Source organism: Stegodyphus dumicola, chromosome 12, assembly GCF_044657685.1.
Source record: "Stegodyphus dumicola isolate Sdum_Otavi_A_Nest chromosome 12, ASM4465768v1".
Lineage (NCBI taxonomy): Eukaryota > Metazoa > Arthropoda > Arachnida > Araneae > Eresidae > Stegodyphus > Stegodyphus dumicola.
In genome coordinates, this window is record NC_140779.1 from 90,026,711 (window position 1) to 90,047,394 (window position 20,684).

Below are 20,684 nucleotides of genomic sequence, written 5' to 3' on the forward strand. Positions count from 1 at the left end.
AATTGGAAATGTGGATGATCGTCTAACAGAGGACTTAATATAATTTTACAATGCCCCAGTGCGTGATCCACCTAGATCCAGACCATCTAGTAGCCTAAAAATGATTGCCGACCACCTCCCTAAGATGATCACTTCCAAAAGTGACCAGCATTTTTAAAGGTATAAATAAACACCTGAACTGAACATCATCTTTCTAAGGTGATTACCTCCACAGAATACAAAAAATCAACTAGAAACATGGATGGATATCTTAGAAAGATTTTTACTCATAGTAGTTACATTCATTATAATTATGTGTAAAGCTTAAGGAAACTTATAAGCGGCCAAGCGGTTAAGTTGCTGAATACTGGTAGTTAGACCTGGGTTCAATTCCTTTCCGAAAGCGGCTGTTCGTGGTTTTTTCCACATATAATGAGGTTGTGAGTAATTTTTCCTTAGGAAGCCCTCCACGAAGAGAACTCTTCTCTTAGGCAGATAGCTTTCGTGCACTTTGTTATAATCCAAACCAAATTAAAGAAACTTATTCATTTTACTCTCTAAATTGTGCTCCAAATAAATCATACGTGGGAGCTTTTCGTACTCAGAACCTAAAACGTATCAGAACGGAAAATTAAATAAATTAAATTATTTAACTTGGTTATGCAGAATTCCAATTTTTAATTTATCCCTAGTTTCCAAAAATCTGAGCATGAATAATCATGTAATAAAACATAGATTGATAACTTTGAAATTCAGAGAATAACTTTGATGACCTTCGACCACTAGCAGCTGAAAGGTAAAAATCGTTGAATTACAGAGAATCTCATGACGACGAACTCTAAATGGGTTTCCTACAACATAAATGAACAGGCTTTTATACATTTGCCTCTCTAATGTAACCATCTATACAAGTGGCCCAAATTGCTTGAAGTTGTTAGTAGTTGCATTAGAAAAGCTCATTATATTTGGATTTTTGTGGCATTTAATAATTTCAGTTTATTTAACATGTCTGCTTTATAAAATATAATATTGATTTTGCAAGGTAGTATAACAACTTTCAATATAAATTAGAATAGTAATAATCTTTTATATTCCATTCGGATTATTGTATCCGTATGAAAGCCTTGAATCAATTGTTGATCATTATTTTGTTTGTATATTATTGCAAAAATTCAAAATCTTTAATTATGATATTTTTCAATATTCGGGTTATAAATGACAAGTTATTTAATGACAGATTTAAAATTTGTGCATTTACAATGAGCAAATAATAATTATGGAGCTTTTTAACGTCTGAAGCTGGTTAAAACTGGTTGAAACGTGTTGCAATCTCAGTTTCATATGCAAAACCATTCTCACGCTGATTTGTTTTAGGCTTCATTTATAGCAGTTTCCCTAGTAACAAAATTTTAGATTTAAATCATTTTTTAAAATTTGTGAAAATAAACAAAAAGAAAGGGAAAAAATCATTCATACATTATTAATTATTTTCTGTTCATCTTTTATGACAATTAGTATATTTTTTAATTTTCCTCAACTGTCAAACCTTCTTGTATTTCTAAATATCTATAGCTTGTGTTTCTAAATATCTGCCCCAATTTTAGAGTTTTTACGTTAATTATTAGAAGTGTTTGATGTAATTAATCATGCATGTCACACATGGATTCGCTAATTTAGAATTTTCAGAATTGTTGTAAGCACTACTTTAGATGATTCGTCTTTCCTAGCAAATTACAAATTTTAAGATTCAATAAATCCAACTCAGTCAACACAATTTTAAGATTCAATAAAGGCACTGAAGTTATTTAACATTTAAGAACTCTCGGCGATTTAGAACTCCTGGAAATAATTTCTGCTACATCTATTAATAATTGTTCTATCCGTTGACCAGCTAATATATACTGCATTTTCCCCTCATTTTCTTCTTAGGTTACATGCATCATGATAAAAGACATGTGGGCTATCTGGCTATGAGAAGGGATGTCTTTGTGGAGGAATTTTAAGGCAATCTGGCTCTCATTTACTCTACACATGAAGAAAATCACGAAATTTCTCTTGGAACCAACTTGTTCGCTGGGATTAGAACCCCAGTCAAACGATCAGTGTTAAGCGATCTTACCGCTATAGCACTAATTGGCTGTATTATGCATCATGCTTTATGAATTTAGAGCACAAATGACCTTCAGTCATCTTATATCATCAAAGCCTGGTACCGTTTCTTATAAAAATAAAATTACTAGAAATATTAGTAAAAAGACATGTAAGTATTGTTACGAATTTGGTATTTAAAAAGCTAATGTTAGTTCAGTTATAAATTAAATGGTTTTATTTCTCGCGCAGTGCAGCGCGTGACGAATATTAAAAGAAAGCTAAGCCGTAAAATTGAAAATACAAGAGCAGAAAGTACTGGAAAATTCTAGCGCGTGATTTTAAAATCTTATAAAAGGAGGAAAACATCTCAGTTTGTAGTTGTTGCTTAGTGTGTGTTGTTTAGAAAACTGCTCTTGTTGATTGTAGCGAATTCGCGGATTAGCTTTCTTTAGCTGTTTTGAATGACGTTCTATTGGACATTTGAGTAGTTAAAAGGTAACTACTGTGAGATATTGTAATACTGCATGATAATTTGAGAAAATTTAAGCATTTTTGTTGTGATAATAATAAATTTTTGTTCATTTTTCATCGGACTTGTGCATTCATTTCATAACGAACCCGTACGCACGCAACAATTTTTGGTGTCAGGAGTGGGGTTTGAATGCCAACAACAAGAGGGATGGAAGAACAATTGAGACAGCTCATTACTGCTTTTGCTGCGTTCCAAGAAAAGATGGAAGCCGACCAAACATCTTTTAAAGAAGAAATTAAAAAGGAAATGAAATTGGGCCAGGAATCCGTAAAAGAAGAAATGAAATTGGGCCAGGAATCCGTTAAGGAAGAAATGAAATTGGGCCAGGAATCCGTTAAGGAAGAGATGAAATCCCTTAAAGATGAGATGAAAGCAGGTCAGGACGAAATGAAAAGAGAAATTACCTGCGTAATAGAAAATAAATTTGAGGCTATGGAAGGCAGAAAAGACGAGGTCGAAATTAAAGTTGGACAAATTGAAGAAAACGTTTCTTCTGTGAAAGAGCAAATAGAAGACAGAGTTTCGGCCGTGGAAAAACAAATAGGTTACAGAGTTGATTCAGTCAAAGAAGAAATAGAAGGAAGAGTTTGTTCCGTTAAACAACAAATCGAACAACAAATTGATGAGAGAGTTTCTGCAGTTGCAAAAGAAATGGATACTTTAAAGAAATTCATAGCGTCGGCAGGGAGCAGGAGTGATGATTTTAAATTCTTACCGATGCCTGCTCGTCCACCTCTGAAGCTATCCACATATGATGGGAACACCTCCTGGCAGGTGTATAAGACACAATTTCCTATCGTGGCGGATGCGAATGGATGGGATTCCCAAGCTAAAGCCTGTCATCTCGCCGCTTCTTTAAGAGCCGACGCAGCGAATATCCTTCAGACTCTTACCGAAAACAAAAGGTTAGATTTCGAAGCTCTGTCCGGCGCCTTGGACCTGCACTTTGGGGAGAAATGTTTAAAAGACTATAGCAGGCTCCAATCAAAATCCTGTCAACAGAAGCTCACCGAAACACTTCAGGAGCTCGCCACCGATGTTGAAAGACTGTCACATCACGCCTTTTCGGAGTGCCCGAGAGAAACGAGGGAAATCATGTCCCTGCAATATTTCATCGATGGCATCCGGGACCCTGAAATACAGAAAGCACTGCGAATGGCGGATGTTAATGATCTGAAAAGCGCTTTAGTGTACGCCATGAAATTCGAGGCAGCCCAGCAAGCAACTCGTAGAGATCGCTACCAAGTCAGGGCTGTGCGAGTCCACGAGCCAGCGGATCAATTGATGGCTCGTTTAGATGATTTATCCAGACAAGTCGACGCTTTGATACGGAGTAGGAGCGAGAAGAAAGTGGCTCTAAGGTGTTGGAGATGTGGTAGTGAAGGTCACCTAAGACAGAATTGCAGAACACCCCAGGGTACGGAATATAAAGCAGATGATTTTACCAGACAAGTCAGTGGCTTGAGACGGAACAGAAGTGCAAAGAAACCGATCCTAAAGTGCTGGAACTACGGTGTTGAAGGCCACATATGAAGAAACTGCAGAACACCCCGAGGTACGGAAAATAAGACCATTTCCCAGCAACGACGCAGTAAACAAATTAGTGACCATATCGAGGAACGGAGGTTGCCAGATAATGAAAAACCTTTTTTAAAGCGCTTAAAATTTATACAGTGAGTGGCAACATTAACGGAATGTCCATTAATGGGAATATCGATGGAGTTCCTTGCAATATGATCATTGACACAGGAGCTAATGTTACCATCATTAGGAAAGATTTAGCTGAATATTTTAAAGATAAATTTATTTAGACGCCATCCTGTGTTACCCTTCAGACTGCGTCTGGTGATAAGATTGACATAACTGGGAAATTAAATGTAAGCATCACGTTTAGAAGTGCCGCCTACCATCACACGGCTTATGTGGCGGATATCACAGATCCATGCATACTTGGATTAGACTTTTTAAGGAAATACAATTTTTCCTTAGACTTGAAAAACAACAAACTGCTTTCAGCATCTGATGGCATGACTATCCATCCTCAAGAGGAATCCTCGCCTGGAAATGTCGACGCCTTGTCCGAAAGATCCAGCTCGGGAAACTGCCGAAATCATACTAGGGTTGAAAAGAAACGCAAGACTACCAGCTATTCTCCATCTCAGATGTTCTTCGGTCGAGACCTTCGTCTGCCTTGTGACCACCTGTTTGATCGCCATATGGATGCGCCTTCATCGCCTGAGGAACACATCCAAGATGTCCAGGCCCGTTTTGAAGTGATGCACCGTTCCGTACGAAAGTGAGTGAACTTGGCGACGGAGAAAGTGAAGACCAGATACAACATGAGAGCTACTGGACATAGATCCTACAAAGGAAACAAGGTGTGGTTGTGGAACCCGATTCAACGAAAAGGACTCAGGCCTAAATTACAGTCACCTTGGGATGGTCACCACACAGTCCTAAACAGGCTGAATGACCTCGTAGTTAGGATCTGTAAGTCTTCGAACTCTGATCCTAAAGTCTTTCTTTACGACAGATTACATTAGCTCATTACTATGGCCATAGTACGTAATGTAAATAATTGTAAATAGTATAAGACCATGGTCCATTTTGTTTTTAAATGTGTATTTGATTTGATTTGTATTTAGTATTTGATTTGCATTTAGTATATGATTTGTATTTAGTATTTGTTTTGTATTTAGTATTTGATAGCATCTGATTTGTTTAAGTTAGTTATTGCATTTATTGTTTATGTTGTTTGATATTGTAATGTAATGTTTATGCCCCAGTTGCATTTATGCCACAGTTGTAAAATTAGCTTCCTGTCCAGGGATTGTACTGCCCGGGACGTGCAGTCCTTGGGAAGGGGGCAGTGTTACGAATTTGGTATTTAAAAAGCTAATGTTAGTTCAATTATAAATTAAATGGTTTTATTTCTCGCACAGTGCAGCACGTGACGAATATTAAAAGAAAGCTAAGCCGGAAAATTGAAAATACAAGAGCGCGTGCATTAAATAAATAAATATCTCTTTTTGATTTCAAGAAAGTACTGGAAAATTCTAGCGCGTGATTTTAAAATCTTATAAAAGGAGGAAAACATCTCACTTTGTAGTGGTTGCTTAGTTTGTTGTTGTTTAGAAAACTGCTCCTTTTGATTGTAGCGGATTAGCTTTCTTTAGCTGTTTTGAATGACGTTCTATTGGACATTTGAGTAGTTAAAAGGTAACTACTGTGAGATATTGTAATACTGCATGATAATTTGAGAAAATTTAAGAATTTTTGTTGTGATAATAATAAATTTTTGTTCATTTTTCATCGGACTTGTGCATTCATTTCATAATGAACCCGTACGCACGCAACAGTATTTTGGTTTTGTTTGTATTCAGTTAATCACCTTCGTGTAATATATAAGGATATAATTTATGTAATAGTGCAGTAAAATTTTGAATTTTTGAACATGTTAGGATCCTAAAAAAAGTTAGCAAAAGTTAATGATGGGAATGCCATTTATATAAACAAATACTGTTTTATGCTAGTGCTGTATTCGACATTCGACAAAATGTGTTTCGCTTATATAACAATATCTGCAGAAGGGTGAAAATTGTAACCAATGCAGAAAATTTCTAAATTCACTTTTGCCGCATAAATTTTCCATAAAATGAAAAAACAATTTTTAATACACATAAATCATTATATGAATGAATGTAAATCTTTACTGCAGAATACATAAACCTTATTTCCAGCTTAATGTAAAACTTTTTGCCCGCAAAATTTACGAGATAAAAAAAGGTAAATGTATATGAAGTCAAAAACTTCTTTCCTTACATAATTAAAATAAAATGAAGTTTCAAATTTATGCACTATTTAGCATCAGTACTACATTTTGCATGTTAATATTAAAAAAAAATTACCTGACTAAATTATTCCTGAACGATTGTTTACAAGACTATAATTTGTTTGATTTCAAGTGTGAGTAAGCTGCAAAGTACTCTTGCAAAATCTTGTGGACCTTGCGATGTCTTGGAAAATTGGAATTGCAAATTATACGTATGACTGCTAAATATTATATTCATAAGATTATTAATTGAATTAATTTCACAATCATCATAAAGAGAGCCTGAAATGCTCTAACATACACATACAAAACATAAAGTACGAAAAAGCACAAATGTGATGGGACTTGGAGACATGAAACAAGCAGTGCTTATTGACAAAATATTGCCGATGCATTTATTCTTTGCTGGATTGTAAAAGAACGAATCTCCAGAAGCATCTGCAGAACGAAATAAAAAGGAAGAAAAGAGCATGAAATCTGCAAAACACAATAAATTATGGGGGGGAGGAACTTGAAACTATTTTACGAATTATTCTAAGGGTTAAAAATATCACTACTGCTGAAGTAGAATGTCTTTTAAAAACAATTTAAAGATAAAAAGGAAAAAATACAATTACACTATAAATTCATTAATACAGTCATCCTATACAAGTAATCGAATATTTAAGAATGCTTTTTTAAAATTATTATTTATCTCTTAGGCTGTTCATCTTTTACATTAAAAAAAATTATACTGCTGAACATTGAAGAATGAGAGACCATAGAGATAGTTCTAATTATTCTAAGGACTGTATCCATAATATTTTTTTATCAGTAAATTTTTTTCCATTGCTTTTTTTCTTCCCTTTTTGTTCTAGTGATCTCCTGTTCTCATTCCCAAGTTTTATGACATTCTGTGAATATCTATAAGATATTTCTCTCGCCTTCTTAGCATGTCTTCGTGTTGTAGTGGTCAGCACCCTCAGCGCGTATTCGAGAGGTCAGTGGTTCGAGTCCCGACAAGGGTATTGCTCGATTTTCATCTCTCCTACTTTCTGAAAATACCTAATACCTCTACATATCTAAAGAAAAGTTTAAACAGCTTGATCTAATAAATTGTTTTAATGTTCTCAGACTAAATACTATTATAATCACCACATGACATAAGTTGAACTCCAGAATGATATTGATGGAAAAGAAACGTAAAATTTTAATCCACTTCCTTAAAATGATGATTTATTAATAATGAGCTACATTCATGAGATGGCTCTACCTAGCATACAGGATGGTTCAAAACTATACGTCAAAAATGTAAAGGCAGGTAAAGGGAACCTCAATAAGCAGATTTCATATAGAAATGTGTGTGCGGTAATGCCACATTAAAGCGCTAGCTTTATGTATGAATCACAGGAAACTGAAAAGATAAGTAAAGAAAAAGAGAAAAATTACTAACAGTTTTACAGTATGTGCTCAAAAGAGTGGCCACCAGCAGCGATACAAAATTTTCATAGCAGCGGCGCACGGATCGGCATACATTAGAAAAGACGTCAGGCATATAGAGTACATGTCCAGCAGCAACAGAGAAGCGAGCAACAAGATTTTCTGCAGATGTGACTGAACTGTCATACACGAGGTTTTTAATATGACCCCAAAAGAAGAAATCTAAGCAGGTCAAATCAGGAGAACGTGGTGGCCAGGGAACTGGTCCGCCCCATCCTATTCAGTCCAGGTAATTCATGATGTCCAGGCTGAAGTGAGCTGGGGCTCCATCGTGCTGGAACCATATTCCTTGTTCAAGATAGTGGAGGGCATAGAACATATACCTGCTTACATTTGTTAGACATCAGGTGTCCCCGTCCTCCGTCACCTGGAAGCACATTCGTCTGATAACGGCTAGAGGAACATTGACGCAAAGTTCAAGTAAGATGCTGTGTGGCCAGTTAAATGACCGGGTAAAATGTACAGTCATATTAAGTTGTCGTGTGCAATGCCTGCCCAAACATTAATGGAAAAACTTTCTTGGTAGGCGTGTGTTATTGTGCCAATGGGTTCTCATGAACACACAGGTGAGAATGTTAAACGTACCCGACCATGTAAAGGTAGCCTCAAATATCAGAATAACTCGATATTTGATTAATTTTTTGAGACATCCTCTTCTACTTATAATTTCTAAGAATCAACATGTATTATTTAATACTTTTGATTCATGAGCTCACACGCACTTAGTTGTAAATTGTATCTTTAGTCAAATATTTACATAATGCTATAAGGTATTTTCTCACGTCCTTTCTGCACGTCTTTGTGATGTAACGTGGGAGCACACTCGGCGGGTATTTGGGAGATCCACGTTCGAGTCCCAGAGAGAGCATTGCTCATTTTTCATGTCTCTTACTTCATAAAAGCCTAGTGACTCTTCAAAGACACATTCGTATTTGATTCGCTTTCTATAAAAATGAGATCAGTGCTACGAAATCTACTTGTTGGGATTTGTTCCATCGATCATTAAGAATTGACACGAATAATGCATTATAACTGAAAATATTCCACCATAAATGGGTAAAATTTTAAAGCATGAAATATGAATAGGATATTTTCAGCTAAGTTTCACATCATGAATCCTGACTTACCAGTTGACATTATTAATGATGCAATATATGTTATCATTAAAGCATATAATTTATAGAATAACTAGACATTTCATGAATTAACTAATTAACTAGAGTTATACATTTTTATCGACTTATCTAGTTGATTAAAGTGTATGTAAAGATTAATAAGTCACCCAACTGGGATAGTGGTTAGTGAATCTGACTGCCGTATCAAAGAGTCTGTGTTCAAATCTTGGGAAAGTCATGGATGTTTGTAAATGTATAGAGTCTGTGCGACATGGGAGCACTCTAAATTTGCAACGACCGAAAGGCCTCTTGAGAGGTTAGTTGCAGAGGGGAAGCGGTGGGAGACCCTCAGACCATGCCCCCCTCCCTTAAGATGCCCTCCTTCAAAATTTAGGGCAGAGCTGAGCAAAGTCGTACTGTCAACACTAGAGTGCACAAGGCTCTTGCCAACGACAGGCGCAATCTTGCACTCAATGCCACAATGAATTTCGTGGGCTTGTTCTGATGCTACTGTCAGACAAGGGAGATAAGTCACGACAGAAACAAAAACAACAATGGATTAATAATTTCGCACTTTACTAATTGTTTTATAAAATAACTAGTTATTCTGTAGATTAACTAAAAATAGATTATTAAAGTAAAAAATATACAATTTGGCTTTAAAAAAATCCTTTGTTTTATAAAACAACTATGATAAATAGTTTTTCTCTCAAGAAACACATTTCGTATTACAGATAGTTTAACTGATAAATAATAAAATAAAACAGAATACATAAAAAGAAAATCTGAAAGGTTTCAGATTTTAAATTACACCCAAAGGGACCTTTTTTTAACATTTTGTGTGTTACCTTTATTTATTAAATATCATGTTCTTCGCACTTAAACCATAAAACTCAATTCAACAGAAATACCGCAAAATAATTTTTAAATGAGTATATCTTTAGAATTTCTAAAACACAGACTCACGCGCTGAAGACAAATTTCCCCCTCCCTCCGTACAGAGTTGCCATTCCTCGTTTTGAAGTCATTAAGTTTGTTAATCAAAAATTCTTTAATGTCTGATAAAATATGAAATAGATAATAAAACAAATTCCTGATTTTAAATTAGAGCTTCCAGATGCCCATATTTGGCAGAGGATTACGTTATTCAAAATTTGATAGCTCTAGGTGTCGTTTGGGAGGAACATACGTATATTTATGCAGATTTTTCATTATTTAATTTCTTTAAATATAATAAAGGACGATAATATTTGGTGACAACAGTTTAAAAAGTGAAACGGACATTCAGAGCAATTTGACGCAAAATCGCAAAATGAAAACAATAATCCCTTGGAGACAAAGCTCCTTTGAACTAATAATAAATATTGTTGCTATATTAATTAAACAGCAATAAAAAATAACAAACTATACTGCACCAATACTTATATTTATATTTTTACAACTTATAAAAATAATTAGGCTACTTAGTCCTGCTTTCAATAAAGCAGCTTACGCATGCCATCTTTGCTAATGATCAGGCATTTTCTAATACAATAACGAAGGTATTTACTAATACTTTATAACAATTAGGCCATTGTTATTCTATAAAATAACTAGTCATATCACAGAATCCAATAATTTTATATACTTTAACTGATTCATTAAGGTAATTCATGACATATAGTTATTTTATGAAACAGCAAATTCCAGGCCTTTAACGGCAACATAAATAAAGGACTAAATTAAGTTGCGAATAAACTGTTAGTTTTCAGTCTGGGGCAGATGAAATCATTTAGTTCCACACATGGTAATCATTAATACGTTAGAGCAGAAAAACTGTTTCCCCATTGATTCTTTTCTTCCGGGGGACCTAACCTGAAACTGGATCTCTTTCCAGAACGGTGCGAAACAAAGTGTGAAAGAAGTGGGAGAAATGAGATCTTCCCAGAGGCATCTTAAAAAAAAAGCCTCTTTTCTAAGTGACTTGCTAAGGTGTAGCTAGCTCAGCGTCTTACACTTAACACTTCCGCAAGACAGCCCTCTATAACCCTCCTGGTTAAATGAGAATTTGGCTGTTTTCCCAAACTCAGATTGGCGATATTTTAGAGTTCCTTTTTTTCTGTTCTTTATTTTCCGGGAACATTCTTTCTGTTTCCCTTTTTTAGCCGCACACCAAAATTTAAGGTGTATTTTAAATATTTTCTAAATATAATTTATTGCATTATTAACCAAGGACTTCAAAAATGAAAATGTCACTGACCCACAACATCTCCTTAATACACACATTTTGGTTATTTTGACCTGCAGCTAAGAAAAGGTTACCGACGCTTGCCTTTGTATATATTTATGACATGAAATTAATAAGATCAAAAAATAATATTTACTTTTATGAAAAGGAATGTAGTTTTAGGTAATGACATTTTTAGTAAGCTCTTATAAATTTATCTTCAATGCACTTACCTTTTCGATCGAGTATTCTTGCTGCAAATTTAAGGCTCGAATACAATAAGCAGCCTAAAACGAAAACAGTGGATAAATAATGTTACACTAAATACAGAATTTCAAAACGCTCTGTATATATATTGCATATATGTAAGAAAGAAAAAAAGAACATTACCTCGATAATCTTTTGATCTTGAAAGAGTTTGTCAATAAAATCTTTAAAACATTGTGCGCTCTCGTTAATTTTGAATACTTTACAAACTAACTGTGTTAAATGATAACTTTTTAGATTAATAACAGCCCTCAGTGCATCTGTCTTTTCAATTAATGAAGGTGAAAATGGAACACCAGACCTTTGAATATATGTAAAAAATGCCACAACTATGCTATATATAAATTCAAAAGGTGAAGGTATGCGTTCAGATGCAAGATATATTAGATCAGTAGCATAAGCTAATGAATTTTCATTTTTCTCAAAACATTCGATAAGGAATTTTTGAAGAATTTCTTCATTCTTATATTTTCGCCAAATCTTTTCAGTATTTTTTAAATCCAAAATGACTTGATGGTTTATTTTTCTTTCGGGTAAAAGAGGAGTTGATTGAAAGCAGGTTTGAAAATTATACAGGCATCTTAAGCTGGAGATCAGGATCCTGAAAAATAAAAATTACCAATATCGTAATTAATCTGAAACAGGATCTGTTCTTAAAACCGAATAAATTTCGGAAACAGTCATTAAGTACATTACCTGTTATTGATGTCTTTTGTAATGTATAAAGAGCGAAGCATTCTATACACGGATAAACTACCCATTATTACTACCTCTTATATAAAGTAAGATCACTACAAGCCATTCACACTATATTTCAAATACAAAGCAGCCGACGAATTTGCCACTACAGAGTTGAGTTGAGAAATGTTTAATAACATACTAAGGGGTGAATTCAACTGCAACGCTCTGATAAATTGCAAATGTTAGCTCGCAAGAGGCGTTCCTGCTATCGGCTGCTAAAGTCGAATTCAACTGCAACGCTTTACCGCTCTGGTAACTGATGACGTCAAAATTGCAATGGGGAGCTCGTTTGCTCTCGTGCCAGGAGAGCTTGAACGATAAACTACATCAATATCCAATGAGACTGCGTGTCGATGTAAACAAAAAAACATCAGTTCCCATGATTCTTCTGAGCTTATGGTGAAGTGTTTACTGCGTTGTAGTGTGGTGTAACGAAGTGTTTCAGTCCTGAAAATGAAGGAAATATACAGACATGTAATGTAATGTGTACAACTTTATTTACTTTATAGATTCCCTCTAGAGCAACAGGTGTGTGTAAAATATATTTTACTTTTCAGACAAAAATACCTGCTTTTTTAAATATAAACCACAATTTTTCCCATTTTCAAATTACAGCATTTGGTTTTTATTCTTCTAATAGTAAGTTTAGTTTAAAATTCAAATTTGTGGTATATTTTTATTGTTCAATGCAGATGCATGATTCTCCAGTGACAGTAGGCATGTTTACCATATGAAATTTAACTAGTTCTTGAATTATATAGTAATTAATAAGCCCATCTATGTGCAAGCAGATAAGCCTGCTGAACACTGCTATCCCAGTCTCTCTTAGGGGCGAATTCAACTGCAACGCTCTGCAAAATTGCAAATGTTAGCTCGCAAGAGGCGTTCCTGCTATCGTCTGCTAAAGTCGAATTCAAGTGCAACGCTTTACCGCTCTGGTAACTGATGACGTCAAAATTGCAATGGGGAGCTGGTTTGCTCTCGTGCCAGGAGAGCTTGTCCGATAAACTACATCAATATCCAATGAGACTGCGTGTCGATGTAAACAAAAAACATCAGTTCCCATGATTTCTCTGAGCTTATGGTCAAGTGTTTACTGCGTTGTAGTGTTGTGTAACGAATTGTTCCAGTCCTGAAAACGAAAGAAATATATTTCTTTTAATGTGTACAACATGTATTTAATGTGTACAACTTTATTTACTTTATCCTATAGAAAATTCCCTCCAATGTAAACTACAGCAACAGGTGTGTGTAAAATATATTTTACTTTTCATACAAAAATCCTTGCTTTTTCAAATATAAACCACATTTTTTTCCCATTTTCAAATTACAGCATTTGGTTTTAATTCTTCTAATAGTAAGTTTAATTTACATTTCAAATTTGTGTTATATTTTTATTGTTTAATGCAGATGCATGATTCTTCAGTGACAGTAGGCATGTTTACCATATGAAAATTAACTAGTTCTTGAATTACATAGTAATTAATAAGCCCATCTATCTACAAGCAGATAAGCCTGCTGAACACCGCTATCCCAGTCTCTCTTTAAATCCAGGTGAAAAAGCTGGCTGCATGAGTGTTTTCTTCATTTTTTCAATGTATAACATGAATAGTAAGGTTTACTTAGTCTTCCACGCAGGCATTCCTTCCCTTAGACATTCATTATGTGATGAAACAGTTAAGAGCAATTTTTAGATTTATATTGTACATCGTTGGGAAAATATAAAAATGAAATTAAAGGTATTTCAATGTAATACAATAAATAAAAAATTATATGAAACCCTGATAATTCTAATGTGATATTAATGTAATATATACATCCAGAGTAAACGTTAATTTATAAATTATGCTTTGTGTTCTGCTCATTATATTGTGCATTTACAGTACACTTTCTTCCTCTTAAGTGAAAGTTTGGACCCATTCTCATTTGATATCAGTTATGTTCAGATTTATTTATTTCATAAAATTTCAAAAAACAATTTTTGGCTATTAAAAGCTACAAGTGCAGAAACAAAAGCTTAATTTCTTTACTGTAACTGTGTCATGCTTCTCTGCTGATAATGAAAGTCGTCTTTTAATAAGATTTCTTTCATTTCATATATTAATTATATCTTTTACCATACTGGTTGCCATCTTTCATTGTGCATTCTTCAATATTTTTTGGTACTTACATATTAACACAAATACCTGGATCAGTTTGGTGGTCTTTATAAATGAAAAGAGAAAAATACTTATCAGGAGAAGTACGTTGTTTTTGCAGCTTGCTTTTAGCATAACCAAACTATCAATATTTATCTAAGTTGGCAAACATATCAAAGGAAAAAAACATTTAACAAATTTTAAAATACTAATTTGAATTATTAAATAAAAATTATATGATAGTTTAAAAAAAAATACATTTTCCAGAAATTTTTTGTCTAATTTTTTAGCACTTGTGCCAAGTGATCTGTTTTCACTTAAAAAAAAAAATCAGAGAATTACATAAACTTGATACTGCATGCCTTGTCTATGTACCAAATTCATCTCATAGTTGTTTCCATTAGAAATTTTTGTACTAAAATGTTCTATTCCTGCAGAACTTTTAACACAGCTTCGTCTTTTGATGGTAACCTCCACAAGCAGTATTTTAAATCTGAAATTAATCTAAAACAACTATTCGTATCTAAAATCCATTGGAACTTGAAATACAACATAAGAAACACATATGAAAATGGTGACATTGCTTGAATGAAAAATTGTCATGAGCATGTTACCTGAAAAATTTTGATGCATAATCATTGCCAGAGTTTGGCACATTTTTGAAAATTTGGCAACTTTTATTAAGCTGGTTTCAATAATATGCAAATATCTTTTATTCTTATGATTGCTTCATTGTATACTTTTTCCCTTTCCCTAGAGTGCAGTACAATACCACAAGTTTTCCAGCCAAATGCGGTATGCATTTCAAGTTTCTATACATTTATATAAATTTTAAGAGAGTAAAATATTGACAAAAACTGCATTAAGTTTTCAACTCTTGTTTTATTTTTCATTAAAAATTTGCTACCATTATGTATAATTCATTTTTTTAATGTAAATGTTTTTAAGTATTTGTAGGATAAAGGCAAATTACGCTTATTCATTCTTTCTTTGATATAATACATGTAGCTCATTACCTGAAATTAATGTTTGTCAAATTGTTGTGCATAAATTAGAAGTATGCATGTTTCTCTTAAGTCAGTTATGTTTCAGGAACTATCTTTAATGAATTGTATAGAAAATTGTGGACGAGGTGTTAGGTGTACAGGAACGTGGTATATTATAAACATGTATAGTATCTCATAGTATATAAACTCATAACTTTGATTATGCAGTATGCTTTGTATATTATTTCTGAAAGCATGTATATTTCAATCAAGATTGTTGAGTAAACTTTTCTTGCTTTATGCTATCTCTGAAAGCATGTATATTTCAGTCAAGATTGTTGAGTAAATTGTGCTTATTTTATGCTTTTTTCTTTTTTACATTAGAAAATTCCACACCTTTATCACGAGGAAATCTGCAATGGCATTTAGGAATGACAAGTTTGTATCTATTACTTAAAATCTAATGTTTTCTGCATTCTTCTTTTCCTTTTCCTCCCAACAGAAAAACTTTAATGGTATAAATCAGCGGTTTTCAACCTTTTGACTGTAGTGTACCATCTAAGCAAAAACTGAAAAACATTAAGACTACCACTAATTTTACAATGATTATTTTTCAATTCCTGAATAGAAATATTAAAAACATATATATATATATATATATTGCCATTTGCACACTCTTTGTATTAAATATGTACACATAAAGAACTATTAGATTAAAAACTGATGATTACTTAATTATCAAAATTAAATTTAATTAAATTAATTATTCACTTGATTATCAAAATTTCAGTTATAATACTTTAATATTTAATTTCTTTATGTCTGCTCTTATTTCATTTAATGGTAAATTAGGATCCACTTTTTATTTTGATGAGTATTTATATTTCAAATTTAACATGGAAAAAATCATTTTTCACCCAAACAGGTTGTGCGAAAAGACAATACAAATTTGATAGCTTTATTTGAAATGCCTTTAAATTCTTTTTTTCGGTTCAGCCAAAAGTTAACAAGTGTGTCATTTTCCAAATCTTCAAGTCAATTTCGATCAAAGGAAATTTCTATTAACTATTCTTTTCTTTATGAGATTTTTGAATTTCATAGTTAAAAATATTTTGTTTCTTTGCATACCACCGGCTGAGAACCGCTGGTATAAATTAATTATAACAGATGTAAATTAATATTTCTCATACAAAAGAGTTATTTCAATTCTTTATTGCGAAGATTATATACAAAGTATGTCTTTTATTAACAACAAGATTTTAAGAATTTAAAATAATAATCATTAAATCCTCTTGATCTATAAACAGTCTTAAAAATTATAAAGGGAAAAAAATTGAAAGTTAAAGAAATCAATATTATGAATTGTTCCTTTTTAGAGAAGTTTCTTTGTTTAATTAATTATAAAAAGTGTTTTACATTATGAAATATAAAAATTAAAAATATTTGAATTTGAGTGAATATTAAATTTTCCCTCAGATAGAAGCTCAACTATTCGAAGCAGGAGACCGAAGAGAAAAAAGGAAGAGAGATGATATTACAGCTGCAGAAAAGGAAATAATTGAAATGCAGAAGAATATATTAATGTACTCTGTGAAATATGTGACTTGTATAAGCAATCAGTTGCAAATCAGACTGCTGTCATAGAAAATCAAAATATGATTATTAATTTATTAAAAAAATAAATCATGCATTTCAAATATTACAGTGTTTTCATTCTTGTATATATTTCTGCAGTGCGGAATTCATATTTTAATTGTAAAATTTACTACTTTCTTAATTTTATTAAATTTTGTGATTATGAAAATTATTTAAAAGAAATTCACAGATCCATTATATGACATAAACATTATAATAATTTTAATACCACTATTATAAGTCTCGTGAAAATATTTATGCATTTTACACAGCAATTATCTTTTTCCTGGAGGAAATGGGAATAAGACCTGTATGAATCTAGTCAATGTATTACAAATTTTAATTTTCAGATATAACATGAAATGAATTAAATTGTTTTTCAATTATGTTAATAAGTTATATGAATGAGATGAGGTATTAAAAATTTCATTTCTTTTTATCATTGAAGAAATAACATTCGATATCCTACAGCTCCATAGCAATGGCAGATAAAATTGACATTCTAATTTCGAAGTTCTAAAAATACAGAGATGACAACTATTAAAGTATGGCTAATGTCTAGTTTACAATAACAATGTTGAGTCGCGTACTAAAAATTAAGTGAATCAAACTGTATTTATTTTCCCCCTTCTCTTTTTTTGGCTGAAAAACAATTTATTATACACTCATGATTTTACTTAAATGTATTTCTTTTAATGGCAAACCCACTGAGGTAAGTATGCAGTAAGTTATTATAGTGAATGCGTAATGATGATATAAATCTAAATTCAGCAAACAATCTTTCCCTTACTTTAATGTTTTAAAATCTAGAATTAAAAGAAAAATGTATGTTCTTTAAATAATACAAGAGGATATGGAGGCATAAATCATAGGCTGTTTATTCTTTACATATTATGCTAATCAGGAATTGGAGCAAAACCCTGCTTAATTGAAGAATATGCTCACAGGAATGGTGGAGGAAAATTGAACTGTCCAATATTTGTTTTGCCCACCCCCAAGACATAAACAGTATAGAGTGAAATAATTGTTTTTAGGAAATACATTTAAATATCTTTGACAGAATATGTCAGTTTAATTTATACTATAATAAATAAGCATGAAGTTCTTATGATATTAAATGTGTATTGTCACATGGAAATTTTCTATCTTGTCCCACGGAAGGGGACGAAAGGGAAACATTTGACTTTTTGGAAGAAACTGAATTTCGGTGCAGTAAATCTTAATGCTAAGTTTAAGATAAATTAAGTGCAATGCTAATTTATAGTTACTTACTATTGTAAATCATGACTGGCATACCCAACACTAAAATACATATATATCAAGCCTATTAAGTTATTTCTGGTAGTCAAGAGTTTTTAAACATAAATGATGGAAACAGGAAATTCAGAGGGAAGAACAATAATGATAAAAGTTGTCAGTATGCATTTGAAACCAGGACTAATAAAATTATTTAGGATTATTATTATAAATTAAAATCATTTAGGGTTGTGCATTTAGTTACAGGTTTAAATATAAACCATGGCTTGTGGGTCCCCAAGAATATATTATGAAAGTAATTTTTTTCATAATACACAGTCCAGTCACATTAATGTGACCATAAATCGCTCCGTTTCTGTCAAAATCCAGAATAACCAACTTTCGCACAGTAGACCGCTGTGAGATGTGCAGGATGTCTCACAGAGAGAGTCAATTAGGTTCTTGAAGGTGTTTATTTGGATGTCGAGCCATGCCGACTCCATTGCAGTGGCCAGCTGCGCTAGTTTACACTGTTGAGGATCCATGGCACGAAAAACGCAATCGAGGTGGTCCCTCAGACTTTTTATTTGGTTTAAGTTCGGGGATTTTGCTGGCCAAGGGAGTATTGTAAACTCATCCTGGTGCTATTGAACCGCGCACATAAACTACGAGCTGTATGACACTTCGCATTGTCCTGCTGGTAGATGCCATCATTCTGAGGAAAAACAATTCGCACGTAGGGGTAACCATGGTCCGTAAGGACAGATACGTATTTCTGTTGATTCATCGTGCCTTTCACAATGATGAGTGCACCCAGAACATAATACTCCCTCCTTCAGATTGTACGTTTCCAGAAATTGTTGCATGGTGTTTGCTTTCCAACGTTTCACGCCGTATACGCCAACGTCCATCCGTCTGATGCAGCATAAAACTTGATCCATTGGAAATCTCATCCTATCCACTCAGTGGACGTCCAGTTGTCTTGCAGGCGTGCAAATTCCAGACTTCGTTATCGATTAGCTGCAATCAGGGTAGGTTGCGTAGGATGTCAGTCAGCACAGGATGAGCTTCAGTCAGCATAGGCCGATGAGCTGCAGTCAGTGCAGCACTGCTGCGGAGGCCAAAACGCAGAAACGTTCGCTGAACTGTCGTTGAGAAGACACTGTTGGTAGCACCTTGGTTCATCTGGACGTTCAGTTGCTCAACGGTTGCCGGTCTATTTTCCCCGAACGTATCTCAAAGGGCGTCTTTCACATCTGTCATCGAAGGCCTGTGGTTCACCACATTTGCCACATCGCTGATTTTAGATAGTGTGATTTTGCCATGCCATGATATACTTTTACCACGGCAGCACGTGAACAGTTTATAAAATTAGCCGCTTCAGAAATGCCTCCATTCTTGGCCGGAAAGCCCAATGATCATGCCCTTTTGGACCTCAGAGAAATTGTTCCGTTTCTGCATTACGTCAACGATTACCATGTTTTCTGATTCGCTCGAACACTCTTCATATACGCTCCACTGCTATGTGCTTCCGCATGCCTTCTGTGATTGGTTATTTTCCGTTGACGCCGAAAGTAGGTGGTGGTCACATTAATGTGACTGGAATGTGTATATTCTTTATTATCCATGAAGGGGGTTTCACCTTTGCCAGAGGTTCATTGTTGCCCACTTTGGGTTTTTATTATCAAGTTTCAAAATTTAAAGATAATTCATTGTGCAATGCAATTTCAACATGCACTGACTGAAAACTTTCTGAAGGTACCACCTCATCATCTTCAAACACATCAATCTCAGGATTTTCAACACAATACCTTAAGCATATATTATGTAAAATGGCCACCAGATATGACCATTTTACATATTTTGCTTTGTGAATACAATAGTGTTCCACCAGTATCGTGCAGTACCCTAAATCTTGATTTGATCTCTATAGCTGCACGAACTTTTCTGTGCTTCTCATTATAGAGATATTCCCGTGATAAAATGAAAATATAATCCACTATCTCCCAAAGATATGCACGATGCAACAAAATACTATCTAGATTTTGTTTCAGTCCACTCCATATAAATGCATCATGAGTATTGCCTGGCCATTGTCCTATAGCATAGAGAACCCTCAGACCAGCATTCCATACCTAGAAAAACATAAATCCTAAGTCAAAAGAAAGTTTCATTTGAAATTTTAATATACAGATTTTTAACATTAAATATAGTTGATATATTAATAAATCAGTCTTTTTAAGGAGTTTACTTTCCATTTTTAACAAAAATATGTCACTGTTTTTTCATTATTAAAAAATATGCAATAAAACGTTAAAACACACACATACACACACACACACACACACACACACACAAAAACATTACAGCTACCCTTTTTTTATTAAATTGTAGTAATTATAGTAAATAGCTGATACTAAAATTTATTTAATATTTTGTATTTTATT

The 20,684-nt window shown here is 33.5% G+C and overlaps 1 protein-coding gene across 1 annotated transcript in view; it reads right to left on the reverse strand.

Annotated features, from left to right (window-relative positions):
* The window catches only part of LOC118204037 (exonuclease mut-7 homolog), a 124,737-nt gene extending 112,380 nt beyond the window's left edge, over positions 1 to 12,357 (reverse strand). Inside the window, exons 1-3 of the mRNA XM_085806688.1 lie at positions 12,198 to 12,357; positions 11,625 to 12,102; positions 11,468 to 11,521 (exon numbers count right to left, since the gene is read on the reverse strand). Of these exons, the coding sequence (XP_085662814.1) occupies positions 11,468 to 11,521; positions 11,625 to 12,102; positions 12,198 to 12,262 (597 nt within the window). The 5' untranslated portion in view covers positions 12,263 to 12,357. The remainder of the gene's footprint in view (positions 1 to 11,467; positions 11,522 to 11,624; positions 12,103 to 12,197) is intronic.
* Between the last annotated feature and the right edge of the window lie 8,327 nt (positions 12,358 to 20,684).